We start from the raw sequence: 17,908 nt of genomic DNA, 5'->3' as shown, positions 1-17,908 counted from the left end.
GGGGATGGATCAGTACGACAGAAGGAAAGCACGTTTATTGTTTGAATACTTATAAGGCATTACTATTCTCTCTTGCAGTCAAAGACACCAGCTTTGGTATTTGAATATATCAATAATACAGATTTTAAGGTGCGTATATGCTTTTTCTTTCTGGCATGGGGTTAATGGGGGATGGGCAGGTGGTGATAAGTACTGTTGATACTGCAGAACAGGAGGGGGCCAGGAAAAGTCATTGGTGAGAGTGGGAAGTAACAAATCGGATTCCTTACCCGCATGAGTATAGGATGCCGAAAGTGGGTAGGGTTCTTGTATTTGGTGAAATTACTCATCACCGTTTGCTTACTCTGGGAATAGCTGCTGGGCTGGGTCTAAGCTAATGCCTCATCTATAGCACTCCTGTTTCAGACAACATCATTTCAGGTAGATATTTGATTTGCATAGGAATCTTTTCTTGCTGATAGGAAGTGATAAACGGATACAGGGCTCCTGTGAAAAGCAGGGCATGGGATTCAAGCTGTCAGAGTGTGTGTATTCACGGAACACTGTAGACAAAGCAAATGACACAGAAAAGCTAGTTAAGTGTAGCTGCGCTTTAGAAAAGCCCTGTCCTAGGTTATTTACTTTTCTTATATTTATAATGCAAATTAGTTTAGACTTGAAGTGTTCTTCTAAAAGCAGGGTTTTAAGCTGGTGTTTCATGAGTTTGTTTTTATTGTTGTTCAGAAACTGCAACCTTAACTTCTGGTAAGGTTTTTGGGGCCAGTTATTCTGAACATGGTAAAACATAATATGAAAACCAATATAAGAACAAGATATTGGTGTTGATTTTGAGGGGTGTTTGGAGAACTTTTAGGTGATTATAATACGGTGAGTGAATAAAAGGGTTGTGATTTTGTTGTGATGGAAGTTAGGGCCAAAACCACATCAGCAGTTCAAAGATGCCGGTATCAGGAGTGAAGCTTTTGGGTGCAAAGAAAAGAGCTTTATCTCACATTTAATTTTTCTTAGGTAATCACTGTAAAACAACTCTGAAATAAGGTTAATTAGTGGAAAATACGTAAAGGTGGATATTCTAATTTATGAAACAATAAGCAAATTTTATATACAGTGTAGCTTTTCCATGTGTAACAAGTTTCCTTGTTAGTGTGACTCCTTAAAGGTGAAGTCAGCAGTGAGCTCTGAACTAGGGTATAAATGTTTACATCAGCCTCACAGCGCTTAGCTAGTAGAGTTCTCTGCCGAGACACATGGCTGATCCCACTTTTGCTGTGAATGACCCAAGCTTATCAAGGTGTACATACACGAGTGGGAATGTGTGTGCATTTTTAATGAAATCAAACATTTTCTGAAATACCAAAAGTTTAAAAGCTGGTCTTAATGAGACTTCATAGTGAAATGCCTAAGTTTTAAATGCTTCCACTTCCTTAATGAGTTTTTACCAGTTGTCTGGCCACACACATAAAATTTTCTTATCAGCATTTTGTGTTTCTTAAATTGACAGCTGCCCTGTGGATTTAACAGCCTGCAGAAGATCGGTTAGCAGGAATTTTGAATTCCCTGGAGAAATCTTATTTCTTTTGCATCTTAACTCTCGAAGGGATGCTGTAATGGCACATTCTCTAGGGCCTTCCCTGAAAGAGGCCATGGAGAATTCATGTTTTTTGAGGCTTGCATATCTGAAAACGTTTTAATTTTGTCTTTCCAATTAATGTACTCGCCATGGCATAGAATTTTGGGTTGTAACTAATAAGTTTCTCAGAATATTGAGGAGCTTTTTCCAGTTTTACCACTGAAGCCGTCTGGTTTCACCTTATGTGATCTGGTTTTGGTTTTGGTTTCTTCTTTGGAAAGCTTTTAGGATTTTCTCTTCAGTCGCAGTCTGTGAAATTTCACAATGATGTTCCTTCGAATGGGTCACTTTCATCTTTTGTTCTGGACACTTGCTGGGCGTTTTCAATCCAGAAACTCATGTCCTTCCGTTATAGAACAATATTTTTAACATTCTTTGATTTTCTTCCCTTTCTTCTTTGTTCTCACCCTCTAGAACTCATTCAAATATTAGACTTCATCTCTTAGCTCTGTTCTGTTCTCAGAACTTTTAAAAGTAGTATCTGTTCTTTTATGTAGTATCTTCTATTTTCTCACTGAGAATGTGTGGATTCCTTCCCCCTGCCCCCCGCCCCGTGATGTTTTCTTCTTCGTGTTCTTTTCTCGGTTTTTCTTTCAAATTCTTTTTTGTGTGTATTCTTGTTTTTTGTCTCTGTTACAGTTGTCTGAAATGTTACGGTTTTTGACTATCTACTTTTTAGAGTCATGAAATTACTGATGACTGGTGTCAGCTCCTGGAGGATACAAGCCTGGCTGCGGGCCTCCCGGCCCCAGCGGAGGAGCCCGTGGGGAATATTACTTTCACGTAATTCCCCATTTTCAGTGTGATGTTTTAAACTTGTTTTCCTGTTTTCAGCTGAATCTGGTGACTCTCTTTCATTGATCCCTGGGGTCACTGATTCCTGAGCCTTTCTGTAGTTCTTCCGTATGCGGTTGTCTGCTTCTGGACCCCCTCTGCTCTTGGCAGAATTTTCAGCTTTTTTTGGTCTGCTCTGTCAGTTGGACATTTTTGTCTTGCTTCAAAATGTCGTCTCTCCCATTCTCTTAGTTATTGTGAGTGAGTCCCCCAAGCCCCACTCCTTTTACCGTATGTTAGAGAAGCTTCAGGAGGAAGCGGGGGTAGGGGGTGTGTGCTCTGCCGTATCTGGAGGCCTGCGCATGGTCAGGCAAGCCCTGCTGTTTCAGTTAGCTTACAGGATTGTTAAATACCAGGGAGCAGATGCAGGTTTTGGAAGAGCAAATCCTGACAAGATGGTCGTTTTCTGCTCCTGATAGTATAACAGGCCACAAATAGGGAAATCAGCTAGTTTAATGCCCTCGTGCCCTTCAGGCTTTTTATTGTGTCCTGTGTCTGTCTAATTTATTAGAAACCTTGTTTTTATTTTTTTCATTTTACTGATTAAGTGTATTATAGCTGGATTTAAGGTACCGCTCAGGGGAGGTTTGTCCCAGGTTTAATATCAGAGGTGAATCAGCAGTGATCCAACCTGTAGCCTGTTCTTTTCAGAATTTTGTATGGATGTAAGTGGTCATAAATTTTTATTCATAATTTCCTTTTATCGTCGACTCCTGATTATTCCTAACTTCATAAAATAAGTTGGGCAGCTTTTCCTTTCTAGTCTCTGAAAGTTTATATGAAATAGGGATTATCTACTTGTCTTTTGGGAGGGAAGGGAGACTTTGGACTATACTTTCCTTTTCACAATGTACATACGTATAAGTGAAGGGTTTATCCTGGTCTTTCATCTCTTCGTGAGTTTGTTTGGACGATATCTATTTCTAAAGTTGTCCACTTTCAATTTTATTTACGTAAAGTTGTTAATAGAATTCTCTCAGGGCTTAGAAACTTTAATATGTTTGTAATTATGTTTTCATTTACATTTTCAACATTATTTGTGCCTTTTCTCTCTTGTTAAAAATTACTGGTATTGCTAGAGAGCTCTCTTATTAATATTTTCAAAGAACGAGCTTTTGGTTTTATTGCTCAAATGTTTTTGTTTTTTCTATTTCCTTGTTTCTGCTCCTATCTTAATTATTTTCTTTCTTCCTCTCTTCTTTGTTCCTATTTTTTTTGTTGGGTTTTCATTGTTTTCCCCCTAACTTCTTGAGTCAAAGTCTGCTCATTTCATGTGTTTCTATTTTTCTTGATTGGTGGTAGGTGGGATTTAAGTCTGTGTAACCCCAAGCACCGCCTTAGCTACATTCCGTGGTTATGGAACTCACTTCTGTATAGTTTTCAAATTAGAGGTACAAATTCCAGGGGCACCTGGGTGGCTCAGTCGGTTGACTCTTGGTTTCGGCTCAGGTCATGATCTCAGGTGTTGGGATGGAGCTCTGTGTCAGGCTCAGCACTCAGCTCGGAGTCGGTTCATCCTTCCCTGCCTCTCTCCCTGCTCCTCCCCTGCACGTGGGCACATGTGGGCACATGCGCACTCTCTCAAATAAAGTCTTTATTTTAAAAAAAGAAGAAATACACATTCCAAACTTGTGGATTTGGGTTTTTCTCCCCAGATTTTGTACTTTGAAATATTTTAAACCTACTGAAAATGGGAAGGAATAATGTAATTAATACCCTCATGTTTTTCCCCTAGATTTACCATTTGCTAATATTTACCACATTTGCTGTTTGTTCTCTTCCCTCCCTCTCCCTCCCTCCCCTCTTTATCTCTTTTTGTTGAAATCATCTCAAAGTAAATTGTAGGCATCATGATACTTCACTCCTAAATATACTAGCCCTGGAACTAGGTAGGACCTTTTGGTACCTGCCAATACTATCAGTACACTTAAGACATTTAATACTTCTATGATAATGCCATCTCATACACAGTACAGAGTTCATAGTCAAGAGTTTCCTGGTAGTTATTGTCCTAGGAATGTCCCACATATCTGTATGTTTGTGAATAATGCAATGGAGGAGCCACATGGTTTTTCTTTCTTTCTTTTTTTTTTTTTGTTAAGATTTTATTTATTTATTTGACAGAGATAGAGACAGCCAGCGAGAGAGGGAACACAAGCAGGGGGAGTGGGAGAGGAAGAAGCAGGCTCATAGCGGAGGAGCCTGATGTGGGGCTCCGTCCCATAATGCCGGGATCACGCCCTGAGCCGAAGGCAGACGCTTAACCGCTGTGCCATCCAGGCGCCCCGCCACATGGTTTTTCAACAAAAATACTCTTTTATTGTTGATTCCTAATTTGGCCGTGCTGTGTCCAGAGGAACATGACCTATATAATGCTGGTTATTTGGACTGTGTTGACGATTGCTTTGTGACTTCAGTGCACGGCCATTTTTTATATCAAACTTGTTAATTTAGTTCAGATCAGCTATGGCCTTACTGGTTTGGCCAGTTTCTCCTTGAAATCATCAGTTATGTTTCATATGTGTCAAAACGATCATAAAAGATACATCGTGACACTTAGAAAAAAGGACAAAACTTCCAAACAAAGGCATAGGAAAAGCCCGTCTCTCTATTAGTTGAAACGAACAGTTCATTGAGAGAACACTCTCAAACATGACATTGTCTCAAGGAAGCTAAAATATAGTTTGCGGTAGAAAAAGTTTCTACTGAGACATGCTTCTCAATTTTCTATGCTTTTGTAAGGGTATAAATAAAAATGAATACACATTTTAAGCAAAATGTATCACCTGGACATGTTAAAGATTGGTAAGGCATCCTGAGTAGACTCCATTTGAGAAGACAGTAGACCCATATTGCTCTGTGGAGAATTTCTCAATCACTCCCTGAGAGGTGAGGGTGGGAGGATCTTCTTTATAAGACATGTTCAAGTGATTAGTAATAACTTTGATTAGTAATTTGTTCTGCTTCCTTAAATTTCTATAAATATTGACCTTGGTTTTATTCTGGATCTTGGGGTTCTGTGTTAATGCCAGTACTGGTGACGACTGCATTAAGCACCTTTCACTTTATATCCCACTTGCCCCGCTTTTTCTTCTTCCTGAGTGGGGACCACTGGGATTTCTGGACACAGACTGAGCTGTGTGTGTGAGGGACTCTGCAAGCTCTGTGTGCAGGGCGAGAGTTTGCTGTGTCGGTGATTCCCACGTGTGGCCGGCAACCTTCCTGAGCCCTGTGGTCCTGCTGAATGACAGTCCTCAGAGATGGGGCCCTGCAGCCTATAGTTGATCGTGATTGTAGCCGAAGCGCACGCACAGTCTCTGAGGAGCAACGAGTACACAGCGAGAGCGAGGCCCACGTGGGGCCATTCCGTTCTGGGTGGTGGTCTTAGACCAAGGGGGTTCTGAGGCTGTTGAGCAAATTGCCTTTTTTCCATTGTCCTCCTCAGACTTTCCAAGGTTAGTAAAAAGTCCCAGGATATTTCCACCTTGGGCCTTTTGAGCAGTCCTGGAGTAGGCCTGATTTCTGAGAAAAGGCCAGTGTGTTTTGAGGCTTTGGAACCAAACTGGGATTGGTGAATAGTTTCTTCCTCAACACCTTTGTAATCTTCTGGGAAGCATAGGCTTGTTTTGCTTTCAATAAGTCACTTATTTCATGAAAATATAAGCAAAGCTAACTTCCTGCCAACACTTTGCAGTTGGTTGGTTAGCAGTATTCTCCACATAGCTGGCCAAGAAGAATGGAGGAAAGTGTGGTTCTTGTGAAATTTCCCTTTATAACTTGTCATGGACTCTTCACACTTGTGTTTCCTGGAAGACAGTTTTAAAATTGTTCCATTGACTGGTGAACATTATCAAAGACAAATATTAATCGATTGCCTTCTGGGTGCAAGCTGAGAGCCACCATCGATGGGGTGGGTGTATACCACACATGCTTCTCCGCTGTTGTTATCCGAGCACTTAGAATATGGACCAGGTTGTATGGTGGCCCCTTGTATATTTGGGGGAAGGAAAGCAAAGATCTTGAGTCAGCAAGTTGGTGACTACCACCAGCCACAGCACCCATTTTTCCCTCATCGTGTGTGGCCTGATATGTGGGGATGCTGGCATGAGACTTGGTGTGCGGGCAGAGTGGAGCAGCCCCTTGTTGCTCACAGCCAAGTGAGGTTATCTTGAGAACCTCAGGTCACTGCAAGTACCTGAGTGAGGAACATTAACTCTGGGGACACGACTGCTGTCCGTGTCTGCTGAACACCCCAAAGGGCAAATAAATAGCCAGGGGGTTCAGAGAAGGAAGGGACCACTGTTGGCTAAGGGAGAGGGGCGGGGTCTTCTAGAATCGTGGGAAGTTGGGACACTGGAGAAGGAAGAATGGAGTTGGGGACTCCCGGGGGCAGCAATGGAGACAGAGCTGCAGAAGTCGGAAGAAGCCAGACTGTGGACCCTGGTGAGTCCTGAGTTTTAGGCCCAGGTGGTAAAATGTTACAGATGTAGTTGGGTCTCCTCCTACCCGGAGCTCCTGAGAAGTGAGAGTGAATGTCAGCCTGTCATTTGGGACTTCATAATGTATTAGGCCTAACCACTATATTCATTTAGTGTTTTATGTTACATAAAATTGATATTGGTTGGAGTAGCTAGAAATATCATATTGGCAGTCCAAGGACATTTATTGTCATGCCTTAACACCATTTACACAGATGCTTCGTATAGATACCGCACGATAGGAGAGGAAAGCCTTCCACAGATAAAAGTCCAAAAGATAAAATAGCCCATATTTGTTCTCTGGTAATAAAATAGTCCAACCCTCTGAGGGTTAGAAAATGCTCGCTTCACTTTCGTGGCCTGTTTATTGACTTGAGGTTCAACTTGGCACAGTCTCTGGGAGTGATCTCCTTAATTCTCAGAGGAGGAGCTGGTTTGACACCCACAGAAATGGTATCTTCAGCCTGGGTCTGTACATGCGGGTTGTTGGTATGCTGGCTGGGAAGCCTTCCTTGCTGTGCAGAGCTGGAGGAGAACAGGACAGTTGGATGTTTGGCTGTTACGCAGTCGAATTCCTCCTGAGCAGAAGTGGTAGTGTGTGTGTGCTGCTGTTCCCAGAGTAGTTCCCAGCCCAGGCACCACCAGCGGACTGGTCTGTATGGTCTCATTCCCTCCGCTGCCCTGAGTTGGCTGCTGCCTGAGGTTGATGAAGGCAAATATTTTTACCAAGCTAGAGGGAGAATTACTTTTATTCAACAGGGGAAATTCGAGAAAGAAGCTAAATCCTAGTGTTCTTAGAAGATGTTAAATTTTATTCTTGGCAAATTGTTTATCTTTTTGAACAGGTAATGTATTTACATGGATCTAAAATATAAAATGGTATGCAATGAAAAAAATCTCCTTTATTTCCCTGTGCTCCAGCTGTCCATCCCCCACACGCATATATATGAAGCCATGTTTTATTTATGTCTTTATATCATTCTTGTAACTACAAACAAATAGGGATGTGTAGTTTTGCTTCCCCTGCCTCACACAGACACATTGTATAGGTCGGTCAGTGCTCCTTAGGGAACTCTCCTCTATCACTGGAGTCTTCCAATAAAGAAACAAAGTATGTTTAATAAAGTTGTGCTGAGTAATATTACAGAAAGCGCTGCTTGGGACTTATGGGGAAACAGATCTACTTGGAACTGATTACCAAAAATAATAGTATTAGTATAGTTTCTGATGATTTTAATGAACATGGATGTATTAATGCTACTCTGTCTCCTAGAAATGGAAAAAAAAAAAAAAGACTCCCAGTGGGTGTGTCTTTGTCCCAGTATGAGAACTCTTTGTGTGTCCTTTTGGCCTGGAATCATTTTCAGTAGCGGTCTCTCTCCTTTTCTCTCTCTCTCTCTCACTCCCCTACTGCTCTGTTAAGTCTCTTTACCATCTCCAAGGGCTAGAGCTGTCACTTTTCTCCTGTTTCTTTGATGAGCAGATGGGCTGTGTTGCCGCTTTTTACCACATGGGCCGATGAAGTTCTTCAAGTTCTGCTCTCCACTCAGAACTTTGTTCTCTAACGGACACTGTGCTGCTCTAGTGGGGTTAGTTTGTTTGAAGGGTAGTAAGGATATGAGGACGATTGGACAACTTGGACTTCATCTCATAATAATGTAATTTGGGGTGTTGAAATCATGGAGCATTGAACAAGTTTTTAAAAGATCCGCATTGAATTAAATGTTTCTCTCCCTTGGAATTCCTTCCCCCCACCCCAACAAAGAAAGAAGTATTACACCCTTCTCCTTGGTCTTTGTTCTCATTTGTTCCAGATCAGGTGGTAAAAAGTCCTGGAGTTCTTTAGTGACTTAAGCAGTAAGTTTACAGAGAATGATGACCAATATTTAGGGTGACAAGAGGCAATGAGACTAAAGTAACTTTTTCTTTTCTGAAATCTGTTTCAGCAACTTTACCAGATCCTGACAGACTTCGATATCCGGTTTTATATGTATGAGCTACTTAAGGTAAGTGGCATTCATAAGCAGTGACCTTTTTCAGGTATGTTCGTTGAAGGAGAAGTTCTTGAGAGAACGAAGAGAACTCAGGCAGACTCTTTCTTGCTTCTTAGAGAATTTAGTGAGGTTTTTATTTCTGTCTTTTAATTATTTTTAAGTAGGCTCCACGCCCAGCATGGGGCTTGAAATCACGACCCTGAGATCTGGAGTCACAGGCTCTATTGACTGAGCCAGCCGGGCACCCCAGGGGGGGTTTTGTTTTAACTTACATTGAGATCTCTGTCATGGGATCTTTACATAGAAACTTTGAGTGGAACTGAGAAAGATGGCCACATCAAGAGATACCAGGAACATTATGCCAGAAATCAGAACCTCCTTCTTCATAGCTTGTACTGGTCCTTGGATTTTCTTTTTGCTGCATAATTAATACTGTTAGTTTTCACTGCATAACACATCACCCAGAACTTAACAATTTTTTAAAAAATTATTTATTATTTCTTCTAATTCTGTGGGTTCCTGGGTGAGTCTTTTGCCGGGGGCAACTTGACTGGGGCACATTGGTCTAGGATGGCCTCATTCACATATCTGGGATGATAGCTGAAATAGCTGAAGGCTCCTTCTGCAGGGGTTAGTCTAAGCTGCTTCTTCCCATGGTGGTCTCAGGGTTCCTAACAGCACGAGAGGGCAAAGTTTGATGTGTAAGTACTTTTCAAGCCTCTGCTTGTATCATTGTCTCCTAATGCCTGTTGGCCAAAGCAAATCCTGGCCAAACCTAGATTCAAAGTGTGGGGAAATAGACTTCACCTTTTGATGGGCAGAGCATTGATGTCACAGTGTGGAGGGACATGCGTACTGGGAGGGCAGGCATTCGTGGCCATCTTTCTCTGGCCATCACTCATAATCCCCTTCCCAGCCTACTCTGCAGCGTTGACTGACCTGGACACGCAGGGAGAGGTGATGGGTGGTCCTTCTAGGAGATCTAGTAATCTCCCAGACGCAAATTTTGAAGCATTACTGGTTGATGGAGGAATGATCTTTTTTAGTTTGTCTAGGTAAACACTTAGATAAGGAATTCCAAAAATGGCTTGTAAAATGGTATAGACCAATGGCTCCTAATTTGTTTTGAGTCATGGATCATTAAGAATCTAATGAGAATGTGTAAAGTCCCCCCAAAATGCATGAATAAATATACAGTATTACATATTACATACAGTATTACATTTATGGGGGGTGTGGATCTCAATTTAAGAACCTCTGAAAGATAGAGATGACTAAGTTATTGGCATTATTGAAGAAAATTGCCAAGATGGAGTTTTGATGGGATTGTGAACAATTACTTGAACAAAATCCCACGTTTAAGGATAAGGTTTAGGGAACGGGGGTTTGAAGAACTAGCTCTGTGAGGTAAATGTGTTTTCTTAGAAGCCCTTATAACAGACCACTTGTCATTAGTACCAAGGTGGTGGATTTAAGGGTCCACTCTTAGAACTAATGGGTCTTTCTTTTGTCAATAAGATCAGAAACATGTGAAGGTAGAGCTTGGTTTATCACACCTTTCTGCGTGTCCTCCAGATTTGAAGGCATCGTGGGGAAGAGGTTTGCGGTGTTGTGGCCTTACGAGCTATCAGGTTCCCTGGAAGTGCTTTCCGGAGAACCCCATGCATCCACCCAGTGAGAACTGCAATCCAAATCTCACAATCGATTATTTTTTTTTTAAGTAAAGTGTTAAGGTTTTGTGGTTTTCACTTAGCACACCAAAGATGAAGATTGTAATGTAGCACAGTTGTGCTTCGGTCAGGTGAAGACACCCCGATGACGCAGGTCTTCACAGGCTGGTAGTTCAGACGGTACCATGTGTCTGATATCTCTTCTGCGTTCTGTAGGCAGTGGCAGACAGTAAGGGCATGCTTTCTGCTAATGAGGCACAGAACCCCACATGAAGCTTGAAAAATGTCTTTCATGCTTAATGGTCAGATAATACGATTTTGAAACTGAAATAACTCCCCCAAGGAATTTAAAAGCATGTCAGCGACTCCACAGGGAGTCTGACTAGTGAACTTGGCAAAAGAATTAATTCCCTTCCTGTACTTGTTCAGCGTCTGCTCTCCTCAGGTATTTCTCACATCCCAGGTATTATGGTCCTAATTAGTTCATTCCTTTGGGCAAAGACTAGGCAAAATAACAGAATCAACACTTGCTAAATTTTCTCTTTGGGGGGACAAAATGGGGATGAAGAAGAGGAAATCTTCAGTTTCACAGAAAATGTAGAAGAAACTGAGGCTAGGGCTATGGAGTGGTTGCTGAGTACACAGTGCAGTCTCCTGATTCAGATCCGGGGAGGTCTGTCCTCAGGAGCCCTGGTTTCATAAGACACTGCCACAAAGCCATTGTGGAATCTCGCTACACCTGTTGTTGTGAAACAAAACAAAGAGAAAAATTAAATTGAAGTAGAACTTCCATAAATGAATAAATCTTAAGTGTACAGGTTTTTGGGGTTTTACATAAGTGAAACCTTCACCCAGATCTATATAGTACTATGCTGCCCAATACAGTAGCTGTTGGCCACGGGTAGCTATTTAAATTTTAATTAAAATTTAAAATTCCTTTCCTTAATCACAGTAGCCACATTTCAGTGGCCTCATGTGACTAGTACCTACCATATTAGACAGTGCAGATCTAGAATATTCCTGTCATTGCAGAAAGTTCTGCTGGACAGGGCTGGTAGAGAATATTATGAATACCCCAGAAGGCTCTCATGTGCCCCTTCTCTTCAGGATCTCCTTTTCTGAAGATACTATTCTCACTCCTACCACCATAGTTTAGTTGTGGCTATTTTTTTAAACCTTCATATATAAAGCATCATACACTGTCTACTTTTTTGTGTCTGGGGAAAGCAAAATTTGTTTATTCCTGGAATGCTGATCCTAGGGATCATTCTCTGACCTAGTCCAGTGGTTCTCAACCAGGTCAGTTTGGCAAAATCTGGAACCATTTTTGGGTGTCACAATTGGGAAGAGTGCTATTGGCATCTGGTGGGAAGAGGCCAGGGATTCTATTAAACATCCTGCAGTTCCCCACAACAAAGAATTATCTGGTCCAAAATGTCAGCAGTGCCGAGGTGGAAAAACCCTAATTTTTTCCTGTGGAAAACTCCCCTAGAAGCACTCAGTGCCAAGCACATAGTAGGAAGCACAAGATGACGGTTGCTGTGATTATTACCTAAGGAGGAAATCATGGCACTCAGGTAGGCTGCAGTGCTTTTGAAGGCAAGCCAGAGAGCCTAATTTGAAATGTATGTTAATAGTTACTGTGGTCAAAAAGGGAGAATTAGAAGCAAATACCCAAAGAAAAAATGGTGAAAGATAAAAATGGCTAAGAATTAAAAAAAAAAAAAGGTTTGAATCAGTGCTTGTCCAGAGAAGATACAGGATGTCAACTCGATCACCCAGTAAGGAAATACAATTCAAATCCACAGTGAGGTCCCACTTCAGACGCACCAGAACGGAGATAATCCCAAGGATGAACCAGTGACAAGATGTGGCGAACTGGAACCTCCATATGTGCCTCCTGGGCATGTAAAATGGAGCAGGCACTTTGGAAAACAATAAGGCAGACTCTTAAAAAGGGTGATGTAATAACCGACAGCTCAGCACTTTGACCCTCTAGAGTCTGCGTGAAAGAAATGAAAGCCTGTGTCCCCTCAGAGACAAATATTTATAAGCAGTATTATTCATAATAGCCCCAAACTAGAAACCCCCAGATGTCCGTCAGCTAGTACAGCCGTGCAGTGGAGTACTACTCAGCAAGAAAGAAGGAACAAGCTGAGTCTCGGCAACATTGTGCTGAGGGAAAGAAGACAGAGTACTGTATATTGTATTGTTTCACTTTATGAATGCCCAGAAAAAGCAGATCGGTAGTAACAGCAGATTTGTGGCTATGGCTGAGGTAGGGAGCAAAGGGGAATGGAGACTGATCACAGGCAAGCTAAAGGGGAATTCTTGGGATGATGGCAAGTTCCAAGACTGGACTGTGGTGCTGGTCACACAACTCTGAATGTGCTAAAAGAAATCACTGACTTATATGCTTAAAATCTTAATCTGTATATCATCTATCTTGTAGGAAGCAATATCTTCCCTTAGAGTAAAAATTGAATTCTTAAAGGCCAACTGGTTCAGGGGTTGTTTTTAAAAGAAAATACTAATACTAGAATACTTGGTAATCTCGAAAGTCCACGGGGATGGGGGGGGGCATTGGGCTAAAAGACAAGCCACGTTGAACAACGTGTTGGGATGTCATTCTTCATCCCCACGGTGACTCTTGCGTGCCATTTGAACCACTATGAGAGGGGACTCCAGTGAGTTTCCCAGATCTGGTTTTGAACCCATCGAGTTAGACCAATAGATTAATGTAGGATTTCTAAATCTAGGTGGCTGGTGAAGTGTAACCTACTTAACACCTCAGTAGGAAGAGTGTCCATGTCCCCTCCCTAACATAGCCCCCTTCCCACCAGCCAGCATAGTGTGCACAGAGAGCAAGGGGTTCCTTCTGAAGCACGTCTCCTCTGTTACAGACAGGAAGCTGCCCCTTGGGAGACTATCCAAGTCAAGCTGTCACAAATAATAATATGCTTGCATTGGGGGTTGGTAGACGGTTTGCTTACTTTTCTCTGTGCTTTCTTATCTAATAGGCTCTGGATTACTGCCACAGCAAGGGAATCATGCACAGGGATGTGAAACCTCACAATGTCATGATAGATCACCAACAGAAAAAGGTACCATTGCAGCCAGGCAGCAACAAGGCTTTCCGTGGAAGGCCTAGGGCAGACCACAGCGCTGGCCAGTACCTAGGTGGTACTGCAGACCCGTACTACTTTCTTTGGCAGACTTGTGTTACTGTTACCTCTTCAGTCTCCGGTGTTGCTTTCTACTTTGCAGAAGCATGGTACACAAGGAAAGTAGACAGCCGAGCCTCACTGTAGTCCCTTGTTTATTTTGGTCGTGGTTTTCCAGAGGGCCTCAAAAAGAAACTCTAGCTGATGGTTTCTGCTTCTTCTAATGGCCCTCAGACCAATCAATCTGCCTGGCCTTAAAAGTACACTTGGGTCCCTCGTATTTTTGCTATCCAGTTCTGGTTGTCCTGGTTGGTGAGTAAACGCATCAGCTACTAGGAGGTGAATGAAAAGCTGGAGCAGTGCTTCAGTCCTGGACTGGGGCCTGGTGCCCAACCCTCTCAGTGTGGCTAGAGCTTGTAATGGAAGCTGTTAATGACGGGGGAGTGTGTTCCACATGCCAGGGGTACGGACACAGAGTAAAAAGCTTAAGCTTGATTGATCTAAAGAGAATGATAAGCCAGGATCATTTAAATTTGTAAAAAGATAAAGTAAATAAGATTCTGAGGGCTCTGCTCTAGAAGTGACCTCCCCCACAGTTGCTGAAAGAGTTATTTTTGCCAGTGCACTTGCTAACATTTTTTTGTGGCCCATGTAATTGTTAGCTAATGTGATGTGGCCTTGTTCTAAGGCACAGGCGTCTAGAAACACTCCTTCACGTGTTCGATTTCTGTCATGTTTGTAGCTGCGACTGATAGACTGGGGTCTGGCAGAGTTCTACCATCCTGCTCAGGAGTACAATGTCCGTGTAGCCTCAAGGTACTTCAAGGGCCCGGAGCTCCTCGTGGACTATCAGGTAAAACTCTTAGCCAAGCACCTCCGCCTTCTTTGTATGTTTCCTTAGGGCTTCTCCTCATTTGCTGTTTAGTCGGTCAGTTTGGATACATTCAAAACCCCAGCCCAGAGCGATAATTTCAGATTTTTCTCCGTGACTTTTTTTTTCCTTTGAATTCTAAAATATGTGCAAAGGTCAACTGAAGACTAGAAATCCAGATCACAGAAACGCATTTGTAACACCCTTCACTGACAGGCTGACCTTATTTCCCCAGATGTATGATTACAGCTTGGACATGTGGAGTTTGGGCTGCATGTTAGCGAGCATGATCTTTCGAAAGGAGCCCTTCTTTCACGGACAGGACAACTATGACCAGGTGAGCAAACACTGACTGGCTCTTCCCCGTGTGGGGACTTAGGCCAAGAAAGTGGAGTCCCATGACAGGGATGCTATCCTCGAGCCGCTAAATATCACTCGATGACTGCACAGAAGTTTTTCTTCAGGGTACAGAGTTTCATGACATTTTGTCTGTGGTTACCAGGTCCCCAAACGTAGAGACAGATAAAGCTCTCTTATGCCCAACTTCCAGAGTGAGTCTGTGAAGAAGTCAGGCAGTCCTTGTCTAACAGAACCGGACTGTAGGCATTAGATTGTGATGCCCCCGTAATTGTCAGCTTCTGGAAGATTATTGTCGTAAGTTGTTACCATTTTAAAGGCAGATTGGAAATTTGTTTTGTGTGAACATCGTGTCCTGGGGTCTGCTGCCTGTCGGCCCCAGGCTCCAGCCTGCATCTGGTCCCTGGGGACTCGGTAATGTGGAAGCCCCTTAATGCCTTGGGACAGCGTCCTCACAGGCTTGCAGTGAGCTCTGTGCTCAGTGATTTGGTCAGTTTGTTTTGTGTTTCAGCTTGTTCGCATTGCCAAGGTTCTGGGTACAGATGAGCTGTATGGGTATCTGAAGAAGTATCACATAGACCTAGATCCGCACTTCAACGATATCCTGGGACAGTAAGTAAGAGAGAGGGAGAGGGAACGAGGGTTTTAACTTACGCCGTTTCAGAAGCGGGAATGTTCACCAAGATCACTTGCTAATCATAGCAAAATTGAAACCTTCTTTTTTTCTCCGTATTTTTTTTTAACTTGCTTCGAGGTATTTGGGCATTGTTTACATGTGTCTTCTGCGCATTGTACTTCTCTAAGAGGTAACCTGTCAGTCAGTAGAAAATGGAAGACAAAATCCTATTACAGAAGAAAGCTTTCTGGTACAGCATATGCTTCTTTTAATGGAAAATCTTAGAAAGCTGTGATTCTTCTTTGAGTAAGAGATTTATAGTTTTTTTCTTGTTCTGTGTAATGGATTTTCTCCAGGGCAGCAAACTTTAAAGCATATTTGCAGGTACAGTGCAATAGTGTTGAAAAGAAAATGCGTTGACAGTTTTCAAACAGTGTTTTATGGGGCCTCTGTGTTTCTGAGGCTAGCTCTAAATATTTCTGCTGAGCGACAAAAATAACTCCGTCACCTCTTTGCCTCACCAGAATGAACTAAAAGCCTGAGGCATAAGAAATGATCTAGGAAGGTGCCACAAATTCTAAATCAGATATAGAAGTTTTAGCTCCTTTTATGTATCAGAGAGCACGGTTTTTGTTTCAGGATGCTGCAGGTGTCCCTGTGGGGGGTGGGGCAGATACCAGTGAGGAAGAGATTTAACGAGCTTGAAATCAGTGCAGTATTCTAAGATTTTGTTGCCTTTAGCCCTAGTAACATCAGGATTCTTGTTGAATAGTATCTCAGTACTAACGCTTGCCTTTCCTTCTCAGACATTCACGGAAACGCTGGGAAAACTTTATCCATAGTGAGAACAGACACCTCGTCAGCCCCGAGGCCCTAGATCTTCTGGACAAACTTCTGCGATACGACCATCAACAGAGACTGACTGCCAAAGAGGCCATGGAGCACCCGTACTTCTGTGAGTGCCCAGGGGTGTAGTTTATTAAAGAAAAAATTCTTCTGTTCTTTATCTTTGAGGCCAGTCAAGAGAATTCTAGGTATTTGGATTGAATCGTCCTTGGAATTTGGCCTCATTAGTTCTAGACTGTTGAGACGGCTTTGCAGTTCTGTGTCTGGACCTGCAGGGGTGTTTGCTTGTCCCCCTCCCGTAGCTCTCCTTGACTGTGGTCTGTGGACCGTTTCCCTTGGCCCTGAGTTGATAGATCACAAGTACCTAAACATTGTTTTCAGATATCTACGTCGGTGTGGAAACCTAATCAAAGATATTTTCCCCTCGAAAAACAAGTAGTTAAAAGTAAATAAGGTGACTGTAGTATATTTTTAAAGAAGGAAATGAGTTAAATAAATAAAAGGAATTTGAGGAAAGGAAAGCAGGTGTGGAAAAACCTCACTAAAATCCTACCTCAGTTAAAGAATTTTTAGGTCTCCCTTCAAAGTGTGTGTATATATCCGGTGCCTATGGTTGCTTATTGTCGACATGTGTACACTCCTCCTCCCCCAATAAAGTGTGTCTCAAATAAACTTTCCCCTTAATTGCTGGCAACGTGAGATGATTTAGTCCAGGCACAGAGGAGACTGGGGATAAAGGTTATGGGACCCATCTCAGCTCATTCTCTGAATCAAGAAGAAAACCTTCAGCCTATCTGTTGGCTTGGCCAGTACGCTATCTTCCTTTCTTTTCTTCTCCTCTGGAGAGTAAGCAAATCTTACTTGAATAATACAAATCTTGAACCCGCTGGCCCATACGCATTAGTAGACAACAAATTGGAAGGGTTTTACCCTTTGTCCTTCTAGACCTCAGACAAGTGCAACTCAGGGGTCCTCTTTCCAATTTCTGGCACAGGAAGCTATTTTCACCCTTGAGTTAGATCCAATTAAGAATTCAGATGTTTGTAATATGTAATTCATGATCCGTCTACTTTCCTGAATACATATCTGCTGTAAAAAAAAAAATGTGTTTCAAATAACTGTTGCTTAAAATTGATAGGTCTTCTAATGGCTCTTTTCATTCCTTTGCTCCCAAGTGCTCATTACTGCACATGATTTGAAGAAATTGGGGGTTGGATCTGACATTAGTATTCAAGGAAAATAACACATAAGAAGATTAGTAGTGATTTTGAACAGTGGGAAGTCAGTGTTCATGGGCCTCTGTTTTCCAGGAGTCTCCGTAGTTGAACTTGCCCTCTGAGGGAAGTGAAAGAGTTGACTAGAAGAGCAAATTCCCCTGATTATTTTTCAGTGTCTGATTTTTCTCTAACCTTAGTTCTGTAATTTCTTTCGTCCTTCTGACCCTGGCT

General features: G+C 42.3%; 1 protein-coding gene across 4 annotated transcripts in view; it reads left to right on the top strand.

Moving 5' to 3' along the window:
* Nucleotides 1-17,908, top strand: part of CSNK2A2 (casein kinase 2 alpha 2) — a 37,082-nt gene that overhangs the window by 12,760 nt on the left and 6,414 nt on the right. For 2 of the 4 annotated variants that reach the window (XM_045806892.2, XM_045806893.2), the window contains exons 4-10: nucleotides 79-129; nucleotides 8,889-8,948; nucleotides 13,627-13,710; nucleotides 14,513-14,623; nucleotides 14,877-14,978; nucleotides 15,510-15,610; nucleotides 16,421-16,569. In XM_045806892.2, the coding sequence (XP_045662848.1) occupies nucleotides 79-129; nucleotides 8,889-8,948; nucleotides 13,627-13,710; nucleotides 14,513-14,623; nucleotides 14,877-14,978; nucleotides 15,510-15,610; nucleotides 16,421-16,569 (658 nt within the window). The remainder of the gene's footprint in view (nucleotides 1-78; nucleotides 130-8,888; nucleotides 8,949-13,626; nucleotides 13,711-14,512; nucleotides 14,624-14,876; nucleotides 14,979-15,509; nucleotides 15,611-16,420; nucleotides 16,570-17,908) is intronic. The other 2 variants (XM_045806896.2, XM_045806895.2) reach the window with 2 other exon arrangements.

This window comes from Ursus americanus, chromosome 21 (genome assembly GCF_024610735.1).
Source record: "Ursus americanus isolate L20-20 chromosome 21, mUrsAme1.1.p, whole genome shotgun sequence".
In the NCBI taxonomy this organism is placed as follows: Eukaryota; Metazoa; Chordata; class Mammalia; order Carnivora; family Ursidae; genus Ursus; species Ursus americanus.
Note: the sequence above shows the minus strand (reverse complement) of the source record. Positions and strands in the feature narration are given on the sequence as shown.